The following is a 21,264-nucleotide window of genomic DNA, read 5'->3' on the forward strand; positions in this document are numbered from 1 at the left end:
AGTTTATTGTTCAATGATACGTACTAAGCACACTATTATGATTTCAGTTCTGCCAAACCACGAGTGTCAATCAGCTAACAGAACTAATTACTATGCAAGACTATTACATAAACTTTTCATATTTTTACAAAGCTAATCCAAGAGTATTCGATTTTGCTCCTTTTTAAAAGATAAATTGGAATTTTCATTGCTAGTGCCAAATTAATGACTCCCTGATTGGTTGGTTACTTTGCTTATAAACGATCGAGTGAAGAAAATTTTACTGTTGTTTGCATCAATAGGGTGACAGGTTTGCCAATGCTTTAACATTTGTTGAGTTCACTGGTGAATATGTTGTTCATACTACAAAAAAGAGATGAGTTGACAATGAACACGGTCAGATTTCAAAAGAGATTCATAGGAGTAATGTGCCCATGTCTTTAATGATATAATATGTATTTACTCTTAACTAAAACTCTTCACAGTATTGGATGGCTTTAGTTAGTATGTAATAACATAAATCTCAATTAAGATTAGGCATGCGATAATTATCTGAGAGTTGTTCTTTCTTGTTCAAATTATTGTCTTAGTAGTTTTCTTTCCTTGGACGTAAGTTTGTACGTCTATGTTTAAATCGTAACGACCATGCAAAACGTGTCTCACGAAACAGGATGCGTAATTAAAATGACCTCTCCTAACTTGAACATAGACTGGCGACAGATTAGCAAAACGCTACTTATCGATTGAATACAAACAACGAGGCCTTCGCAATCGCCGTCTTAAGGTGAATTCACGTTTTGGACTCTTCTCTAAATATAGCGCTTTGTTAGAAAAAGTAATAAAATTTGCTATCACATTTTCTTTAGTTACTCGCCTATGTGAGTACCTTGCATCATCTAGAAAAGTTCATCATACAAGTACAGCATCTGTTTCGAATATTTTATATAATCCACTCTTTTTATGGCGGACGTAAATTCTGCAGAACCCACTCTCGGTGGTGTGAAATCTGAAAAGGAACTAAAAAAAGAGGCTGCTAAGGCAGCAAAGCTCGCAAAATTTCAAGCGAAACAAGAAGCAGCTAAGCAAAAGAAGATTGATACAGATGCATCTGGAGAGGTTAGTGCAAGATTTTGTGTATAGTAAAAATTAGCCGACATTGAATAACTCTTTATTTTTTTATTTTAGCTCGTAAGCGATTTTATAATTGGTAAATTTGTTCTTCTGATCATCTCAATTTTATTTGAATGTACACATACCTGCCAACTCTCATGCATTGGGCGTGAGACTCACGCAGTCAACCCAAATAAAAAATGAAAATGAGTGAGAAATGTGTTAGATTTTTGCCCCAATTTCCACAATTTTATATATACTATCATTGATACATCAATTGCCCCGAAACAAAATCTCAAGCATTGCCCCACTTTTGGGTTGGCAGGCCTGATTATATACATGTGTATCAAAACAAATGCACAAATGCAAAATAAACAAATGTTTGTTTATTCACTCGGTTTAATTTTTCATCATAGTAATCTTAGAATGGCTGATCAGTGTGTGTCTCAATTAAATCTGTATTTCCCACAATCTGTCTTCTATGCCACAATATTTATTTGTCAAATAATTCATTGTCATTTCTAACCACTACCATTTCTTAAGTGAAACATTAACTAACCTACAGAGAGGTATACTGACTATAAATCGTTGCTTAGTTTCTATTACATTATGCATAAAATTGGATATGAGCAGCGAGTTTCTTTTTTGGTGAAAGTTCTGAAAATTGTTTGTCTCTCAAAAAATGCTTATAACTTCACCATCATTTTGGTCAACAAGTGCCTAATAGTTCCATCATATTTAGAGTTGGTAATAAGGAATCTTGATACAACATTCTCTGGTTGTTTAGTTGCGCGAGTGTTTTTAATTCATTACTATTATCGATTTAATAATACATGTTTTGTCATTCTCCATTTCAGAATTATTGAAGCTCAGTTTTTTTGCGACTCTCAACAAACTTTAAGCACACAACCTCGAACCACTCATTTATGAAGGAGTTCTCAATAGATGATTGATTCGATTATGTGTCCTTAATAAGCACTCACCATGAAATTGTGCTGCTAGAATGGTACCAGGTTTCATTGATTGACAACTTGCGGAATGCTTGGCGTTGCACCATATTAAAACAGTGACAGTTAATGTAGTGGCCTGCAACTTGCCATTAGCCTGGCACATTGCCTATAGCTAATTTGAGCAAGCTGGTAAACTTACTAATAAGAGCCGTGATTGCAGGCATACAAATATGCTGCGTTATAACGGAAAGCTGTATGCAAATTTTCCCCCACATAGCGACATATCGACCAAATGAATCCATCAATCTCACGTAGCTTAATTGGTAAGATATTTGTCTGGCGATCAGGAGGTTCTGAGATTAAATCTTCTGTGATACGGATTCTTCATTCTAATATTTTAATAGCTATAGATGGACGAACCAAAGTACACACAAACTTTGAAATATATAAATATATACATATATATATATATATATATATACATGTATATATATTATATGTACATATATATTATACATATAATATATATATATACATATATATACATGTATATATATATATCTATACATATATATATAATATATATATAATAATATATCTATAATATATATATATATTATAGATATATAATATATCTATAATGTATATATATATATATTATAGATATATTATATATCTATAATATATATATTATAGATATATTATTATATATATATATTATATATATATATATGTATAGATATATATATATACATGCATATATATGTATATATATATATATATATATTATATGTATAATATATATGTACATATAATATATATATATACATGTATATATAGATATATATATTTCAAAGTTTGTATATTATATATATATATACATAAGATAATGAACTAATCTTTAGTTTTCTCATTGTTTAGCTAGTAGGTAACCCAAATACCAAATACCCAAATGTTTTGAAGTTTTTAAAGATTAGGTTCATGTTTTGAAGCAAGCTCAGAGGAAAGTGATTCTGCATTTACCTTATTTCGTTTTACCAATAATCCGTATAAATTTAGCTTACTTTGTTGGCTCTTTGCTTTTTCCATATAAAATGGATTGCGAATAAAATATCCCATGAAACAGAAGTTGAAGCTTTATAGTGCTGTTGTATACCTTTATTATCATTAGTGTTGCTTTTTTGCAGTTGAGCTGATTGTAAGTCAATTTGAACCAATCAGAGAAGGCTGAATAGTTTTATGAAAAGATGAATTTTAAATCAGGAATTATTTCATCTTAGAATAGTCGCAATCATAAAGAGATTAATTGTTATAAAAGCAGCATCATGAGCTGGTGCTGGAGGCTGGAATGTAGAAAACTTTGAGAACCTGTGGTTTATTGTGAGCAGAGGTATTGGTGTAATGAAGATTAATGTAACTCCATCTCTAGCATAGTTCGCAAAAGCTATCACTTTGGAGATAAGATGCGTTACTATTTACTGGTTGCCTAGTAAAAGTTCAGTCTATATCTAAGCAGGAGGATTTTTTCTGTTTCAGAAGAAACCAAAGAAAGAGAAGAAAGAGAGGGCTGTTGTAACATACGATATTAATACACCTGCTGGAGAGAAGAAAGGTTAGATATAAGTACTTATAATTTTCTGTCTTTGTTCAGCACTTCTATCTCAATATTATATATGTTATCACAGCAATTATATCGGTGTTTTGAATTTAACAGACAAAATTGACATTTTTAGCATCAAGGAATCTTAATTAACATCCACATATTTGTAAATAACAACTTCGCTCTCAAAATATTATTATATGTTAGAACATAAGTCTGTCTTTGACTCAGTCACAGTCTTATATATTAGTAAGCCAATTGCATCAAAGCCGTGCCTCAATAATATAAAGCCTGGTTTCCATATGCCTCGCAAGCACCAGTCACATGATCGCAGGGCTGTCGGTGGTGAAATGGGAACCTATGTGCAGAATACTGCCGGTAGTCGCCGGCGGTCAACGCCAGAGTTCACCATGGTTCAGCCTTCACAAGGTGCCGCAGGCAAAACTTTCCCGAAATGCACTGTGCGTGCGATGGTCAGCTCCTTCGAAATGGCATGGCGAGCCGCCATTGTTTATAATCATTTTAGTTTTATTATCCGGGATCATAAAATTGATAATAGTATTATCATTATGATGGTTATGCTGCTGCCATTTTTGTTCAGTCTCTGGACGCTAATCTTGAACACAGCTAGCATACATTGGAAATAAATAAAGTTGAATCGTAGCAAATAGCTATTTCAGCCAATCACGGGTGCATTGATTTTATCTCTATCAACATAGACTCACACTCTCGTTATAAATTGACGCAGCGACACGCTGCAACAATGTTTCTGGTGCCTCACCAATCTGTTGTCAATACAAACAACACATTTTGTCAGTGTGTGTGGCCAGGCCTCAAGACTGCCTTTCATACATCGGACCTACTGCTGCCTTGTTAGCAGTTCGCTGCCATAACATTTTCCAAATGCACTCATTTAACTTGAAGTATTTAATAGTATTCATATGCCTTTAGGCGTCTCAGTGCTTGCCATATCTCCTATTATCATTGTCTATCTATGTGTAAGTTATAATGCATCCAGTGTAATTCACTGAGGCTGAGGTATGTATGACTTGACTCCTCTCAGCTCGCTGCTGATGTTACAAGGAAAAGGCAAAAATCGTTGACTTACATGTAACAAACTTCGTATATGATTAAGTCTCATAATAACTGCTATGATGAATAGTGTAACTGACCTAAGTTTATGGATTTAGGAAATATTGTTGCAGACAGAGAACTTTATTTTAATCCACAGAAGTTTTCTCTATGAAAATGTATTATTAATTTGAAAGCTGTATATTGCGCTATCTATTGAGGTGAGTCATGCTTTATTACTTTTGCAATACTTCAAAAGCCAACAGTGTTCATTGCTCTTAATTGTAAACTCGTGTTATTATATTATATAAATATTTGAGGAAATACGTACATTTAAAATCTCACAATTTCATGACAATAAAAGTGGCAGTATGAAAATTATTATCACAGAAGATCTCCTGCTATGACTACAAAATAACAGCAAGTCGATAATGGTAATATTTTTGATAAGTTATACCATATAAAACAGAGGTAATGCACATCTTTAACTTATTTTGCCATCCAGATGGTGGGCTGGACATGTCTAACACGCACCGATATGTTCATCTTGATGTTAGCAGAAATTATAAATTCATGACAAGATCCATTGTTATTACCTGTACTTTTAGCCACTCTTGTCAAATATGTTACATTTATGGGCTCCTCTGATATGACATGCTCCTACTGGGTGGTTTTTCTCTGGATCATACATGTATTTCATTATCAGCATTTTTAATAGTTGCTCATATACACTATGTTTCCATGATGCGCAGTGCTTCGGAGTTGCGCTATCTCCGAATCATGGAAACGGCGTCTTCGCACTGAAATCACTGCGCACTGATCAGTGCGAAGCCAGTGCAAATTCGCAGCAAGGAAACAGCGACTGCGCAGTGGCTGCGCATAGCCCTCATGCCGTGGAGACAGATTTTTCGATGGCCATAAACTAGTACAAAGGTTGTCCTGCTAATCTTGTTTTTTCACTATTCTTCCGATCTTCTTTCACATAAATTTAATTATAGTCTGCATTCACGAGGATGATGAGGTGATTACTTTCCTGGACTTTGTTATCGATGCCAACACTTCGAAAAATAGGTGGCAAGTCTTAAATTAACGTTTAAATAATATATTACTTAAAAATACTTATTAAAAATATATTACTATGTAAAAAGTGTGTTAAGGTTTGTAAAACCTTGTGAATGTGTATTGTAAATAAAAGTATAATGACGACAGAGTAATAAAAAAGACTGTTTATGACGTTCGGTATCCGTGATCGATTCTATTTCTCCATCAGGCGATTCGATTTATACAATTTCTTTTCTCTGGCTAATTTGCGGTATTTGCTAAAAACCACTGCGCAGCATGGAAACGTACAATCCCCTCGACTTCGGAGGGGGCTGCTTCGCAGTACTGCGCACCATGGAAACATAGTGATTGGTTAAAGTGTTTAATAGCCTATGACAGGAGGTTGTCTTATTTTTTGGATAATGACAATGTTGTGTTGATATTGTGTCCCCGCTTGTGTTGATATGGTGTCCCCGCTTGTGTTGATATGGTGTCCCCGCTTGTGTTGATATGGTGTCCTCGCTAACTTAAGGCTGGTTCTCACTGCATCACTGTATGTTAAGGTTTTTCTCTCAAGGATTATCCATCGACTAGGTGCTTCGTGAGTCGATGATATCGCAAAGGCAACATGAATATGTCGGAAACATCACGGCTGTCAAACTTTCCTGATAGTTCGCTGAGTATCCACAACAGATCCGCGAGTGCTCCACTCAGTGCTGGTGATTGGTTGTCGTGGATTGTTTAATCTATAGTTCCCTTTATGATGGTTGCTGTGGCACTAGCCGTTCATCATTTCCGTGATTGCATTGTGTAATATGGGCATAGTGTCTCAACTATTCACTGAAGAATAATCGGTGAGTTTTAATAGTGCTATCGTTGCTATCATAGACGATCACGATTGTACTGTGGCATTAATGCCGATATACTGTGATGTTCTGTCAACCAGTCTTCACTTATTTCATGTTTGAGATATAACCTGACACCTGAACATAGAGTTGACTCAGACATTAAAATATTTATACAAAAGATGTATAAACAGTGTACTATTTCGGCTAAATTATTAGGATAATTAGTTACTGGTAGACAACTATTATCTGAATAAGACCTTTTGCTCCGCTACTTTTCCTGCATATATTAACACACCTCATATTATTCAGATATTCATGATTTACTGTATTATAGATACACAATGTCCCATGCCAGATGCTTACTCACCAGCATATGTTGAGGCCGCCTGGTATTCTTGGTGGGAGAAAGAAGGCTTTTTCAAACCCGAGTACAACCTCAAAGGTAGTCCTTGTAGACTTACTTTATATAGTGTGGTATGGTGATATATGTGTAACATGTAATCTTGGCTGCATGTATTATATATAACATACCATAAATCTGTTATTATATGTTAAAAAGTTATTAAATACTTGTAAGATCATCAAGTATAAACAATAAGAAACTAGAAACTCATCAGGACGTTGAAAAAGATTTAGACTATAGAAAGGTTAGCTCCAGTGACAACATAATCAGGGGCAGTCTATCAGTCTGCTAGTAGTAAGGATATTGCTTACTTTTACTAACTGTGAATTAAAAACTGTAGCAGTCTTGTTATCCAGTACCCAGATTTGATTATCAGAAATTAAAGCCAAACTGTTTGCCGAAATGCTTTAGGTGTAGAAGCGGTTTTGTTGACAGGTTCTGTTGAAGGCAGGTATAGAAGTATGGAGACTAGTTCATTGCAATAGAGAGCTTACTGTCATGTTTGCAGTCGCTGAGTTTCATGATAAAATGTGTCTGTCTGTGGTATTGTTCACTTAACATACGGGAATGCAACTTGACATAACGTGTTCGCATGCGGGACATTTGAATGCTTCCTCGCATACTTTACAGCCCAGATATAAATTTTTGTTGTCATTTATGCTGTTTTAGGCAGCATTTGACACCAACTATCACTTAATGAGATTTCATCTTTGTCATACAATGCATTGAAGAATTATTAAACATTGAAGCTGGTGTGACGCGGGGGATCATAACTTGACATGAAAAACTACTCTGGGATCAATTTCAAAAATCTGAAGTTTTTTTACTCATGACTTCATTGTTCGACAAGCTCATATCTCTGCTATTCTTCTAATAGAAAAATGTACTGTTTCGTCTTCAGGCCCAGGTGTAATAGTTTTGTGAGGTTGCAAGAAGGCAACCAGCTGTGACGCGCGGGACAGCAGTAACATTTTGAGAAGCCCTACATTTTTCTAAGTTTTGCAGTTGTTAGACAACAAATTGTCTTGATTTGGAGTTACAACATTGATATACTATTGATATACAATTGATATACAACATTGATATACAATTGATATACAATTGATATACAATATTGATATACAATTGATATGCAATATTGATATACAATTGATATACAATTGATATACAATATTGATATACAACATTGATATACAATTGGTAAACCAACTAATCATTTAAAGTTGGTAAATATCGTACTTGAACATGAAACATAAAACAAATACGATTTGAAGATTGTCCCACCTTTATGCAGTAAGCTTTTTTTTCAAAATCGTCGTACTCTGTCATTATTATTTCTTCATTTTCTAGCAAAAAGTATCTCGGGGGCTTAATAGTTCCTGCTGGTGCAATATCTAGAGATGCTTTAAAAGGGCAATTCCTGTGGGTGGCTTTTTGTCGTTACGGTTTGGCCACATGAACTTCTTGCGCGCATGTTCATTGTAGTGTAGCTACTTTCATTGGCTTCCGCTGTGAGAATTTCTCCAATGTTGACTTCAGACTCATACGCCAGTGCCACCACCATTTGTGACATCAGTGTTTGTGAAATGTCTCCTGTAGTTACCTTTTAATTAGGAATTGGCTGCCAAGAGGAAGGACACCATTGCATCAGAACAACATCACTATCTTTTTCAATTACTATGCGATGGCACGATCAAATGTCATTAATGCATGGTGGACCAGCGTTCTTTGCAGATTTGCGCTGTTTCAGTAATCACATTTTCTGAGATGTAAAATTCTTTATTGGCTTCGCTAATTTAGAAGTTGATGTTGTTGCAGCTTCTGCAAATGGCTGCCGAGTTTCCTACATTCCTTTTCCGGTTCACTGCAATTATAACCTATTATTTGATGCTTTCCTTCAATACTATCTATAGCACCTTTGCCATGCAATGTAATTTTGTAACCAAACTTTAAAAACACACATTTAGTTCAAAGATTACTTCATGATTTGAAGGCATTCACCCTAGATGTGGGTATCAGTAGTGTTATGTTTACAAACTCCATGCTCTGAGTTACAAAACATCGCAAATTTAATTCCAATTTTTCATTTCTCCTAAAGAAACTGGTTTTTTTAACCCGGACTATCCAGCATTGCTTACACATGCCAGGTTAACAAAGTAAAATCTCGAACGAAAGCAGACATTGTCATACTATTAAAAATGTACTGTTCCTCACAAATCTTTTCATGTGACTATAAAACAGAAACTTGTCATATTTTCAGCAAATTGGCGAGTTCGGCTAAGGTATAACAGCCCAAAATTGAATAATAGATTACAAATTTTTGTCTCAGATAGCTTAAGAAGAACAGACTGCAACGAACTGCACTAAAATTGTGACGGATGGGACAAACTATTAATTGCTCGCCTGAATGGTAACGGAAAAATTGGAGTTGGTAGGAAAAACACCTGGGCTAAAAATCCACTTTTGTATTGATTATAAAATAAAAAACTTACTATAAATGTAATTTATTTTAGAATAAATAGCAAAGTTTCAGAGAAGATGAACTATTGTTCTCACGTCACACATCATACCAAAAATATACTTTTATGCCCCATATCATCATGAGAGAAGATAGCATTATGAAAATTTTCATGTTTCTGTATGTCTGAACATTGTTATTCACATTGACGGAAAAATATGATTGCAAAAGGTAGAAAGAAAATTGCATATGTGTGTGTGACGCTATGCTTGGCCTTGTCCTCCACATAAGATTTTTACAACGAGTACATTTTCAGTCTGGTATAGAACTGATCGTTCTTGTTACATGTAGCCCTCGTTTCGATGATTTGCTCTTTTATCTTTGGATCTTGCAGGTAGAGACGCAGCCAAACTCTCAGCAGACGAGAAGTTTGTGATGATGATTCCTCCACCCAATGTCACTGGGTCTCTCCACCTCGGTCACGCACTTACCACAGCTGTTGAGGATGCCATCACCAGATGGTAGGCCTTGCATAAACTGATTCTAGATTTCACTTTTTTAAGATCGGGCGTTCATGTCATGTATTCTAAGCTACAGATTTTGCTACGCATAACCATGTCATTATCACACTAAGTCATGAGATCGTGAAATCTTTTTTGAATAGAATCATCAAAAATATGGAAATCGTGCTTCGCCTTAACGAAATTAACCAATTAGATGTGACTAGTGTTTGAAAATGTTTCTTCTATCTCATCTGACAGTCATTTGGCACCAAATAGCACCAGCTCATGGTTCAGTAGTTAGGGCGCTGGCAGACAATTCGTAGGTCAGTGGTTCGAAGTCACATTAGGAACACTGGTGGTGTTAGGAAGAGTATCCAACCACATTATAGTTCCTGTGCTAAATATCGTTGTGCCATCGGCGACTACATCAGCTCCCCTATATGCATTCCAGTATGGATGAGTAGGGTTGCTAACAACCCTGCAAGGACTAAAAACAAATTTTGACAAATTGCAAAGGAGCACCTCTTTGTGCCAACAGCCAGCTAGCTAGAGATGGTGTCTCAATAAAAATGTTCAGCGGAAGGCAATGGCAAACCATTGTTATAGCCTGCCAAGAAAATCATGGTTATAAGAAGCGGTGGAGAACCATGATGCCCGCCTTCTTACGAAACATGGTACCCAGAGAGAGAACATCAGCACAGAACTCTGTTTATCTACAGGCCATTTCAATGATAGAGATTTAGATTTGGTTTTTTATTATGTAAGTTGTGATATAAGTTATGACAATAGTAAGAAACAAGGAGAATTCTTAGTAATTGTTAACTGTGGTTACCCAAGGTGAAGCTTCAATGACGCTGGAGATGTCCCACAAATTTTATAGTGTTGTTGTTTCTACAGCACCCCATAGATATGCTGATAGAGGTGGAACGAGACACGAGACGTCTCGAGTATCGACCTGTCTCGTATCGGTCTCGTCTCGAGTTAACTATTGCCGAACTCGAGACAGGAAATAGAACTAAAGCGCCTGCGCACGGTCGTTAAAACATGGCTTCTTGCGGTAGCAACAACTCCATATATTGTAACGGATTGCGGGCAGCTGCTTTTAAAGTTATACCCGGTCCGTTACTACCTGTTGCTATTGATTATGTTGGCCACTGAGTCTAATCGTGTAGTCCGGACAACGGCCCTGTTATATTTTAGTTCGGTTCTGTGTTCTTAAAACAGATACCGGGTCGTATCTAATTACTCTTCGGATAATCCAATTTAACAAATTGGATAACTTTTGCGGGTAAAATGTCTGTATTTTATCTTATCGTGTCTAAACACCAACTGACCTTCATAAAATTCGGGCCTCTTTTACGTATACATATACTACCAATCGCGGGTAAAACTTGCCCGGACACGGAGAAACGAACTAAAGGCCGTGTCGACCATAGTCCGTGTTCGGTTAACAATGACGTTTTGTTAACTCAATATAAGAATATACATGTGCATGTATACAGTAACTAATATAATTTCATGAGTACAATTTAAATATAATTCACATACTACAGTTAATACATAAACAAAACTTAACATTAATGAAACGATAAGAATGAAAGTGTTATCGTGTGTTCTTTTAGTTGCGGTATTTCTTTGTAGAGTGACGGCTATCGGTTTCATTACACATTACATTAAAAAGTAAGAACTATTCAATAGATGGTAAAAATATACATGTACAAAGCATTATGTTTATAATAATTATGATCAATCAAGCTCAAAATTCTTAGAATATATAACTTCGGTATTTTAGAGCTGTTTGTGTCACTTTTGTTTACAAAAACTACATGCATATCACTATAATAATTAAAACGTTGTATTTAAATCGTTTACACCAGGTGAAAATTCAATTTAAAAATAGATTTATTAATTTATATATACCGAGTAGCTAGTACTTGTGTAGTGAAATCATCACCAAATGCTCATTATTTTACTGTCTCGTGTCTCGAGTCTCGAATTTTCACAAGACAGTGTCTCGAGTCTCGTCTCGAACTTGAAAAACCTGTCTCGTTCCACCTCTATATGCTGATCATGTTTTGTTGAGGGTTCTTGGGCCCCACAACCATCTCTTTCATAATATTGTTATCGCTGCTTTTAGGCACAGAATGAACGGTAAAGTTGCACTGTGGGTACCTGGCTGTGACCATGCAGGCATAGCCACTCAGGTAGTTGTAGAGAAAAAACTTGCTCGTGAGGAAGGAAAGTCAAGACATGATCTTGGTAGAAAAGCTTTTATTGATCGTATCTGGGATTGGAAGAACCAGTGAGTTAGTTATGGCTGATTCTTTTTGCTCTTTTACTTCTCACAAACTGCCCTCGCTAGTCAGAATGATTCTGACCTTGCTAAATTGCCATTTTCAGACAATTACTGTGTGATGTACTGTCAGTTTACCTTCGGTTTGGATGGTTTTGTAATTACTATTTGACATCTTAATTTTTTTGTGTCATTTTAATTTTAGCCATTTTGGTGTTTGAGACAAAAAACATTAAATTTAAATCATGGATATTTGGTGTCCCGTGCCTCATCCCTCAAGCAGGCATGGATATAATTGCTTTCCATTTTTTATTTGTACGAAATCTCATGGGTTTGTCACCCGTTCAAACCTCATCCATGTATATGATGCTATTAAACACTTGATGCTTTTAAATTTTTTCATGGGCTGTCATCGGCGTAAAACTTATAATTCAACAGCCTCTAAACTCACCCAGGTATTACAAGTATGTTAGTATCACAACACCCGAGTAATGAACTGTTTCTTAGTCTAGCATCATTAGGATGTGTTCCTTGTACAGGGGATCTGTCGGCTAATAAAATTAATTCATTCTGGAACATTAATTCCAAATTAAGTAATTCTGGAAAAAATAATTAATTCAAAAATTCATTCGTTCTGCAAGTAGAAACCGATTCAACTATATAAATTTCCTAATTGTTCCCCACCCCCAAAACATGTGGACATAACATTCGGGAGCAAGAGTGTTGAGATGGGTTCCGCTAATACCCTCGTCCTCTTGAATAAGAAAACAGGCTACATCAGTACATGTGAAAGGAATTTTCTTTTACTTCCATGTTCGAATTAAAATTCCTGAACCCTTGCATCAACAACTTACTTGCCATGTCTCAGCTAGATTTTTATTTGCTTGGATGTCAGCAAGTATTAACACGCTCCCAACCGCTTGTCCCTCACTTGTGTGTCACGAATTCATATCGCATTCCAGTGATAAATTATTTTTTATTCTAAAGTATTCCATAAACATGACCTTGAAAATAAACGAGTACGTCGCTAAAACCCCATACTTAAAAGAGTGTCATGACTGCGATTCTATGGTTATAGCGCGGAACTGAGCAGAGACCGAATTTATCAAGAAGCCGCCCTAAGCCCCACATAAGTTTTAAAAACTTGGCTTTAGCCGCGGTCTATGACCTTGAGCCAGAAGCCGTGCCCAATGACAAGCCGCGCGGCTTGATCATAAGGACTTAGGGAAGTAGTATTTTCACATATTTTAACCAATCTCTATTAACTGCATATACAACAAAAAACTGAAAAACCAAGTCCCTATTCAGTGAACTCAGGATTTGAATTGCTCTAAACAAAGGTTTTCACACATTAAATGTGTTATGTGATAACTCCAAATTATACAGTGAACACAAATCACTCGTGGTTTTATGATGCTCGCAAAGAAATAACAACGGGCAAAAAATACAAAACAACCCAGCGGGAAAAAATTCAAAACAACCAAAGGGGACAAAATACAAGAGGCCTTTCGTATCTTAAAAATCCTTCGTAAATCGAAGCAAAATTTTTACCAGCGTTTGTCTAACATTTTTACCAACTTCAATGTTTGTCAACTTGAAGTTTTCATAATTTATGTTTTTTTGTAAGTAGATGTTTCATTGTATTCCTATAAACATTTGATTTGAATCACTGTCTTAGCTCTAAGGTATATTTTAACAGGAAGGGAGACAGAATCTACCACCAGCTCAGGAAGATTGGTGGATCATATGATTGGGACAGAGCTACATTCACTATGGATGAGGTATGTTATAATGCTATCATCTTACAATTCTCAGTAGTTAACTGGCTCTTGGCTACCATTTGGGCTTGTGCTTTATTTTTATGCAGGAATTAGTGAACCTTTGCCTAACCTACTCAATCACTATGTTTCCATGGTGCGCAGTACTGCGAAGCAGCCCCCTCCGAAGTCGAGGGGATTGTACGTTTCCATGCTGCGCAGTGGTTTTCAGAATTTCAGCAAATTAGCCAGAGAAGAGAAATTGTATAAATCGAATCGCCTGATGGAGAAATAGAATCGATCACGGATACCGAACGTCATAAACGGTCTTTTTATGATTCTGTCGTCATTATACTTTTATTTACAATACACATTCACAAGGTTTTACAAACCTTAACACACTTTTTACAAAGTAATATATTTTTAATAAGTATTTTTAAGTAATATATTATTTATACGTTAATTTAGGACTTGCCACCTATTTTTCGAAATGTGTTGGCATCGATAACAAAGTCCAGGAAAGTAATCACCTCATCATCCTCGTGAATGCAGACCATAATTAAATTTAAGTGAAAGAAGATCGGAAGAATAAAAAAAACAAGATTAGCAGGACAACCTTTGTACTAGTTTATGGCCTTCGAAGAATCCGTATCCACGGCATGAGAGCTATGCGCAACCACTGCGCAGTCGCTGTTTCTTTGCTGCGAATTTGCACTGGCTTCGCACTGATCAGTGCGCAGTGATTTCAGTGCGAAGACGCCGTTTCCATGATTCGGAGATAGCGCAACTCCGAAGCACTGCGCATCATGGAAACATAGTGAATCACTACATTTCTTGTCATAGAATATTCAGTAGCTGGCTTATTTTCTATTACATTGATGGTTATTGATGTTACTTACTTTTGACATATACTATCTATTCAGTATTTAAATCTTTGATATGCGCGTCTTAACAAGGCGCAATTACTTTAAAGGTTGACTTGCAACAAAATTCACATTACAGTTATTTGGTATCAAAAGATTCACTATGTCTTACTCTGCTGTGTTGTAGGTGCAAAATATGTGGAAATGTGATTACAAGCTCTTAAAAGCTCAAAAACGAACAGTCAATCGCCGCCAACATGAGACCGCCGTAGATTAACTGTTCGTTTTTGAGCTTTTAAGAGTTTGTAGTCACATTTCCACATATTTTGCACCTATAACACAGCAGAGTAAGACATGGTGAATCTTTTGATACCAAATAACTGTAATGTGAATTTTGTTGCAAGTCAACCTTTAGCAATTTCCTGCAAGGTGCGGGTGCTGGCAAGATAGTAACTGACCTAAAATTGTTTAATAGTTCATGGAATTTTTTCTTCTGCCAACTGAGCTACTCATATTTGTCATCTGCTAAATTTGCTCATTTGTCATGCAGCTAAATAGCTTATCCAAAGATGCAAGAGAGTTTACTGAAATTCCTGTTTGCTTCTTTAGTCAATGTATTCAGTGCATGTACATAGTATCACAGACAAGTATTCGTTTATTAAAAACACTAGCTGTTGATGAATAAAAGAAAGTGGGAGTTTCCAGATACCACTAGTTTCTAGAGACACTGTAATCGCGTGAGTCTTACTCTCAAAAATAGTGTATGGTTTGTAGAAATGTGTGAAAGCTGTGAATGAGGCATTCATCAGGATGCATGAGAAGGGCATCATCTACCGAGCCAACCGTTTAGTCAACTGGTCCTGTACACTCAACTCGGCAATATCGGACATAGAGGTATCAAATATTTCTATATGCGAACTTTATTACTCATTAGCAAGTGTTAGCATTATTAATCACTTGTAGCAATGGTCTATCTTCTCTTGTTTATTGTTATATTAAAGTCTGAATTCTGACCAACAAAATAACAACAGTAAGAAATAGTAGGATTGAAATCACATTCACTTCCATCAGTAAATTATAGCTGTAGGTACCTGACAATACTGGATTCAGTTCTTTACCACTGTTGTCTTATCTTCAATCCAGCAGTCTTATAGTAACCAACTAACAGTGCGTATAAAATCACATGATATATTATTTAGCCTTTTTGTCATTGATCAGGTAGACAAAGAGGAGTTACCTGGCAGGAAGCTTCTTGCTGTTCCTGGTTACAAGGAGAAGGTGGAGTTTGGAGTTCTCATCTCTTTTGCTTACAAAGTGGAGGGAAGTGAGGAAGAGATAGTTGTGGCCACCACCAGAATTGAGACCATGCTAGGTAAATGGTTGCTAGAAAGTGGTGTTTAGTTGGGTGGTAGGAATAGGACAGCATGGTCACTAATGTTCGCCTCTGTTATGGGAGACATAAGTTGATTGGTTCACTATCTAAAGATGATCTGTGGATAACTGAATAGATGTAATGTTTTGACTCATCAGGCTGGAAGAACTGATGCATTGGTTGGTATACTGTGTTTAAACTCAGTTGGTATTTAAGATCAAATTCTATTTGCAAAGATTTGTTGTTCTACTAAGGCCCCGTGTTGCACAGGCACACCATAGACTTGCAGCTTTGTAAAACATAGTGCAATTATATATAACCAAAAGCTTGGTTTTCTGCCTTTACTCATAAGCTTAATTTTATCAAAAAACTAGATTTCGCTGGACAGTTCACTTTTGATGTTATGGTAGAAAGTCGATAGGGTAGTACGAGCCAAAGATAGATTCCTCAAACGTGCATTATAGACCACGTAATCAATTATAGACCAGACAGGTTTTTATGACCTTTTGTAAATGACCTTTGCACTCAATGACCTATAATCAGTGTTTTAGTAGCAATTAATTTATACTACTAATCAATTCTACTTATTTAATTGTTGAGAAATGGTATTAGTTTACCGCTAACCAATAATAAAAATGCTTGACAATCAGCAGCTGTAGCCTCTTTGGTTAATTTTTTGCCTTATGTAATCCTTGATGTCATGACCGATGCCACTAGATCATTCCTCATCGATAGTATTTAGATCTATGACTAAACAGTATTTGTCATCGTAAAAACTCTTGGTTGACTTAACACACGCAAAGCGATTGGCAGTGATCTTAAAATACTTTTAAGAATCTTGATATGAATAAAGAGCTAAATAATCGGAAACAAGCAGCTGATTGATCGTGCCATAGATATCTATTTCAATGTTTATACTCAGATAGTCGACGCTAGGGCTGTTCTCAGCTTTTAAAAGTCCTAGTATTGTTGTAAGACTCATGAACATAGCAGTTACATTAATCTCAAAGTTTGATTCTGTTTTATTTCTGTAGTCGTACATGTTTTATAGTCGTTTATATTATCTAGTATTTTTATGCGATATGCCTCAAAGGTTTTTGTCTGTTTTCTGTTGTCCTTTAGTATGTCCAAAGGACAACAGAAATTTAGGAATTTAAAATTCCATCCCATGATGGATTAGAACATACAGAGATTGAAACTACTAGATTTCAATCCTCGCGCTCTAAACACTGAGCTAGATAAGGAGCAATGATCAAAGACTTTATCATATATCGTATAGCGTATGCACACGCTAAATGACGTTTTCTTTTAGCATTGCGCCTACGCTGTACGATGCCCCTGTTATGAAATATTCTTCACCTAATTATGGAAAACACAACGCTTTTTCGTTGCAGCAAATTTTTTTGGCCGAACGATATCAACAATAATTTCTCTCTAAAATAAAATTTGGCAGTTTGTGTACTGATTATATACGTTATTAAGAGATATACATGGCGAGTTCTGCGTTATCCGCTATTATAGATGGTATACCGTAAACACACGCTAAATGACGTATTATTTTAAACTCTATGAATTCTATTAGCTCTATGAAACCTGATGCTTTTTCGTGTTTTCTTAGACTTTTATTTTTGGTTTTTCGTAGGGTTCAATTACTATATCTCAAGGCCTCAAGGCTCAAGGCCAATTCTTCTCACACGAAAAACTATATTATCTCCGTGTCAAGAGCCTTGAAATTCTCTCTCCATTCGGTCAGACAAATAGAGTACGATATCTCATTTTTACATTTGTAGCAGTATCGAGAGGTACCAGTATCATCGTATTCAAAGTTTTGATGGGTAGCTTCTGGTGAAACAGTAACCTTTTTTATACACACACTTCTATGCAAGAATTGTCATTATTAGTTCAACATATTCAGGATTTTTATTTTGTTTTCTCAGTTCGTATTAATTGTATTAAAACCACATCATGTTTTATTGTAATCGTAGCAAAACCGACTTAATTTAGCTATTACTTGCTAATTATTTCACATTTCCATCTAAACGCTTTTATAGTTGTAAATAATATAGTAATATATAGTTGTTTTATAATGTCAATCTAAAACACGTCCTGGCATAACATCACCTCAAACAACAAACCAATCTCAAATGAGAGAAAAATCTCAATACTTTTTGATAAAAAACGTTTTAAACTTTACATTAGAAGCATTTAATTTGAAACAAGCCATTTGTGCTTTTGATTTATATTATAGTTTGTATATGTACATGTATCTACTAATAAATAAGTAAATACATGGACTTGTGACAGTGTTCTGATAACTTGAATGCTCTGATAATTTGAACACTTTCGCTCGGTCCCGTGAAGTTCGAGTTATCCATGTTTGACTGTATATATATATGTATATCTCAAAGTTTGTTTTCTGTGTATTTGTGTATTTATCGTTAGGATTATTCAGCTAAAATAAGCTTAAAATTCAGCTTACATTCAGCTTAAAATCTTGAAATTGAAATTTGGCATTTTGATGGATTTGTACTCACGGCGATTGCTCCTGCAAGTTTAAAATCTAAGCACTTTTTTTATTTTAGCATTGTGCCCAGCATTACGATGCACTTGCTAAAAAATATTTAGAACCTAAATATATATGCAACACAATGCTTCTTCCTATTTTTCCCTTAGAGCTAGTTTGTTCTGCCCCATGATATCAACAATAGTTTATGTCCAACTTAAAATTTGGTGATTTGTGTACTGAATATATATGTTATTAAAAGATTTCCATCCTCGTATTCAAAGTTTTGATTGATAGCTTCTGGTAAAACAGTAACCTTTTTTATACACACACACACACACACACTTCTATGCAAGAATTGTCATTATTAATTCAACATATTCAAGATTTTTATTTAGTTTTTTCACCGGTATTAATTGTATCATTACCAAATCATGTGAAAATATCGAACACACTGGTTTCATCCTCACCATTATCGAGTTTAAAATTATAAGCCAGGCTTAACGATTTGGGATAAATGGCACTTTTTAGCGTTAGTTTTGGCATTTTAACAACCAGCTCATTGCCGAAAGTCGCTTCTGATGGATTATGATTTACTCTTTATTCACATTTAGGCCTTGTCCGTTTCTAGTAGACACTTTGTGATTAAATTCTCCTGTGTACATTTATTATATGATAAATAGGAAAGTAAAAGATAAACTCGCACCATACGTTTAATAGTCTTGTATTTAAACAGGCCACCAACTTAGTCGACTAACCAGTAAATGATACGTAGTTATTCTATTTTAACACAAGCTGTATTACCAGATATAGACACCGTTATTCCAACAAAAGCTAATAATAGTGTCAACAAGGAATTTAAACTCTTAGAGTTTGTTCTTGAGTATAATTGTCATCGATGAAAAGCCAATAACTGGGGGTGAATTAAATAATATCATACAGTGAGCTTTTCATGATGCAAATTTACAACTCGCATCCCCTTCTAAATGCGATCCCACCAAAGTATGACTGAAAATCAAAGACTAGGTTGAACGGTAGACGACTATTTCAATTCACAAGGATACGATTGTGTACCATTCTAGGTTAGTTACGAAAAATTAAAGATTGTCATCTTAAATTACTTGAGCAGCGGTGGAAACTAGAAAGATCTAACATGCCTGACCTCGGGAAGTTCGTTAAGGGTTGACTTGCAACAAAATTCACATTACAGTTATTTGGTATCAAAAGGTTCACTATGTTTTACTCTGCCGTGTAATAGGTGCAAAATATGTGGAAATGTGATTACAAGCTTTTAAAAGCTTGAAAGAGAACAGTTAATCGCCGCCATCACGAGACTGCCGTAGTTTGGAATCAGTTTATTTCTCTGGTGTAGTCAATCCATTTAGTTATTGTTTTGACTCATGATGTTCTCATGTGAATTGAAAGGCCAATAAAAGGCTCAATATAAAACTTCTTGTAGCACTAGTTTATGACAAACACTTTGGGTTTAACCGAAGAGCCTGTATCAATTATAGATGCTCGCTGCTTTACAGTTTTGTTTCGGCTTGGTCTAATCGTCTAGTCGTAATCTGATCATGTGACCCAATACTTCCCGCCAAACTTGAGGTTTTGCATCTTGAGAATTTAGAATTGTAGCAATTGTGATTTTGCTGCTCGCATAAATGTGGCACTTAGGGCAAAAATAATCTGTATTTGTTATACCTTAATATTACTAATGGCATGATAATGTTAACCAACTTGGAACAAATAGAGTCTTAAATCACCTGTTCCAGGCGTAGTACCAGAGGTGTCATACAACAAGTGACCTCGAGGAGATACAACTACAATTCTTACCTTCTTTTCAGTTGGAGTGTTACGTAGTTAGATTCATTGAGTGCAGAGGTTATTTACAAAGGTCATTAAAGGTCTTAAAACCTGTCTGGTTTATAATGTATCAGTCTTTGATGCCATTTAGGGGAAATCCCCTTTTGGCCTATAATTCATCACATGATATATATAATGTAATTTGGGGATATCTACTTTTGGCCCGTATCCCCTATCTACTGTGGAATCAGTGGATACTGTCATGTTCCCAGTTACGCCAGATGCTTTTGACTTGCGTTTGCCTCTCATTTCTATCAATGAGCAAACTTTTGGTATTTCTACAATTTATAGGAATTGTCGCTGTTTTAATTTTGAAATTTTTCTTACGAATCATTGCTTCTTGTGTCATTGACAGGTGATACTGGAGTGGCTGTGCATCCCAAGGATGACAGGTACAAGCACCTGCATGGAAAGTCAGTCATTCATCCATTCGCTGACAGAAAGATTCCCATTATAGTGGATGATTTTGTAGAGATGGACTTTGGCACCGGTAAGGAATGAGCATTAGATAGATTGTCTAATAGATTAAGGCTTCACTATGCTTTATTTTGCTTGTACATACATCAGATAGCATCAAACCTTTGTTCGACTACCCTATACTTTGGCAAACACTACATTATTCTAGAAGTTAAATTTATACAGTAAATACT

The 21,264-nt window shown here is 35.6% G+C and overlaps 1 protein-coding gene across 2 annotated transcripts in view; it reads left to right on the plus strand.

Annotated features, from left to right (window-relative positions):
* The first annotated feature begins 860 nt into the window (after nt 1-860).
* LOC137398795 (valine--tRNA ligase-like) overlaps nt 861-21,264 on the plus strand; it is a 40,645-nt gene continuing 20,241 nt past the window's right edge. Inside the window, exons 1-9 of one of the 2 annotated variants that reach the window (XM_068084971.1) lie at nt 861-1,095; nt 3,576-3,651; nt 6,934-7,041; nt 9,855-9,981; nt 12,101-12,265; nt 13,956-14,037; nt 15,651-15,770; nt 16,095-16,248; nt 20,970-21,104. In XM_068084971.1, the coding sequence (XP_067941072.1) occupies nt 940-1,095; nt 3,576-3,651; nt 6,934-7,041; nt 9,855-9,981; nt 12,101-12,265; nt 13,956-14,037; nt 15,651-15,770; nt 16,095-16,248; nt 20,970-21,104 (1,123 nt within the window). In that variant the 5' untranslated portion in view covers nt 861-939. Of the gene's footprint in view, nt 1,100-3,575; nt 3,652-6,933; nt 7,042-9,854; nt 9,982-12,100; nt 12,266-13,955; nt 14,038-15,650; nt 15,771-16,094; nt 16,249-20,969; nt 21,105-21,264 lie in introns of both variants that reach the window. The other variant, XM_068084972.1, reaches the window with a different exon arrangement.

Source organism: Watersipora subatra, chromosome 6 (assembly GCF_963576615.1).
Source record: "Watersipora subatra chromosome 6, tzWatSuba1.1, whole genome shotgun sequence".
Classification (NCBI taxonomy): Eukaryota; Metazoa; Bryozoa; class Gymnolaemata; order Cheilostomatida; family Watersiporidae; genus Watersipora; species Watersipora subatra.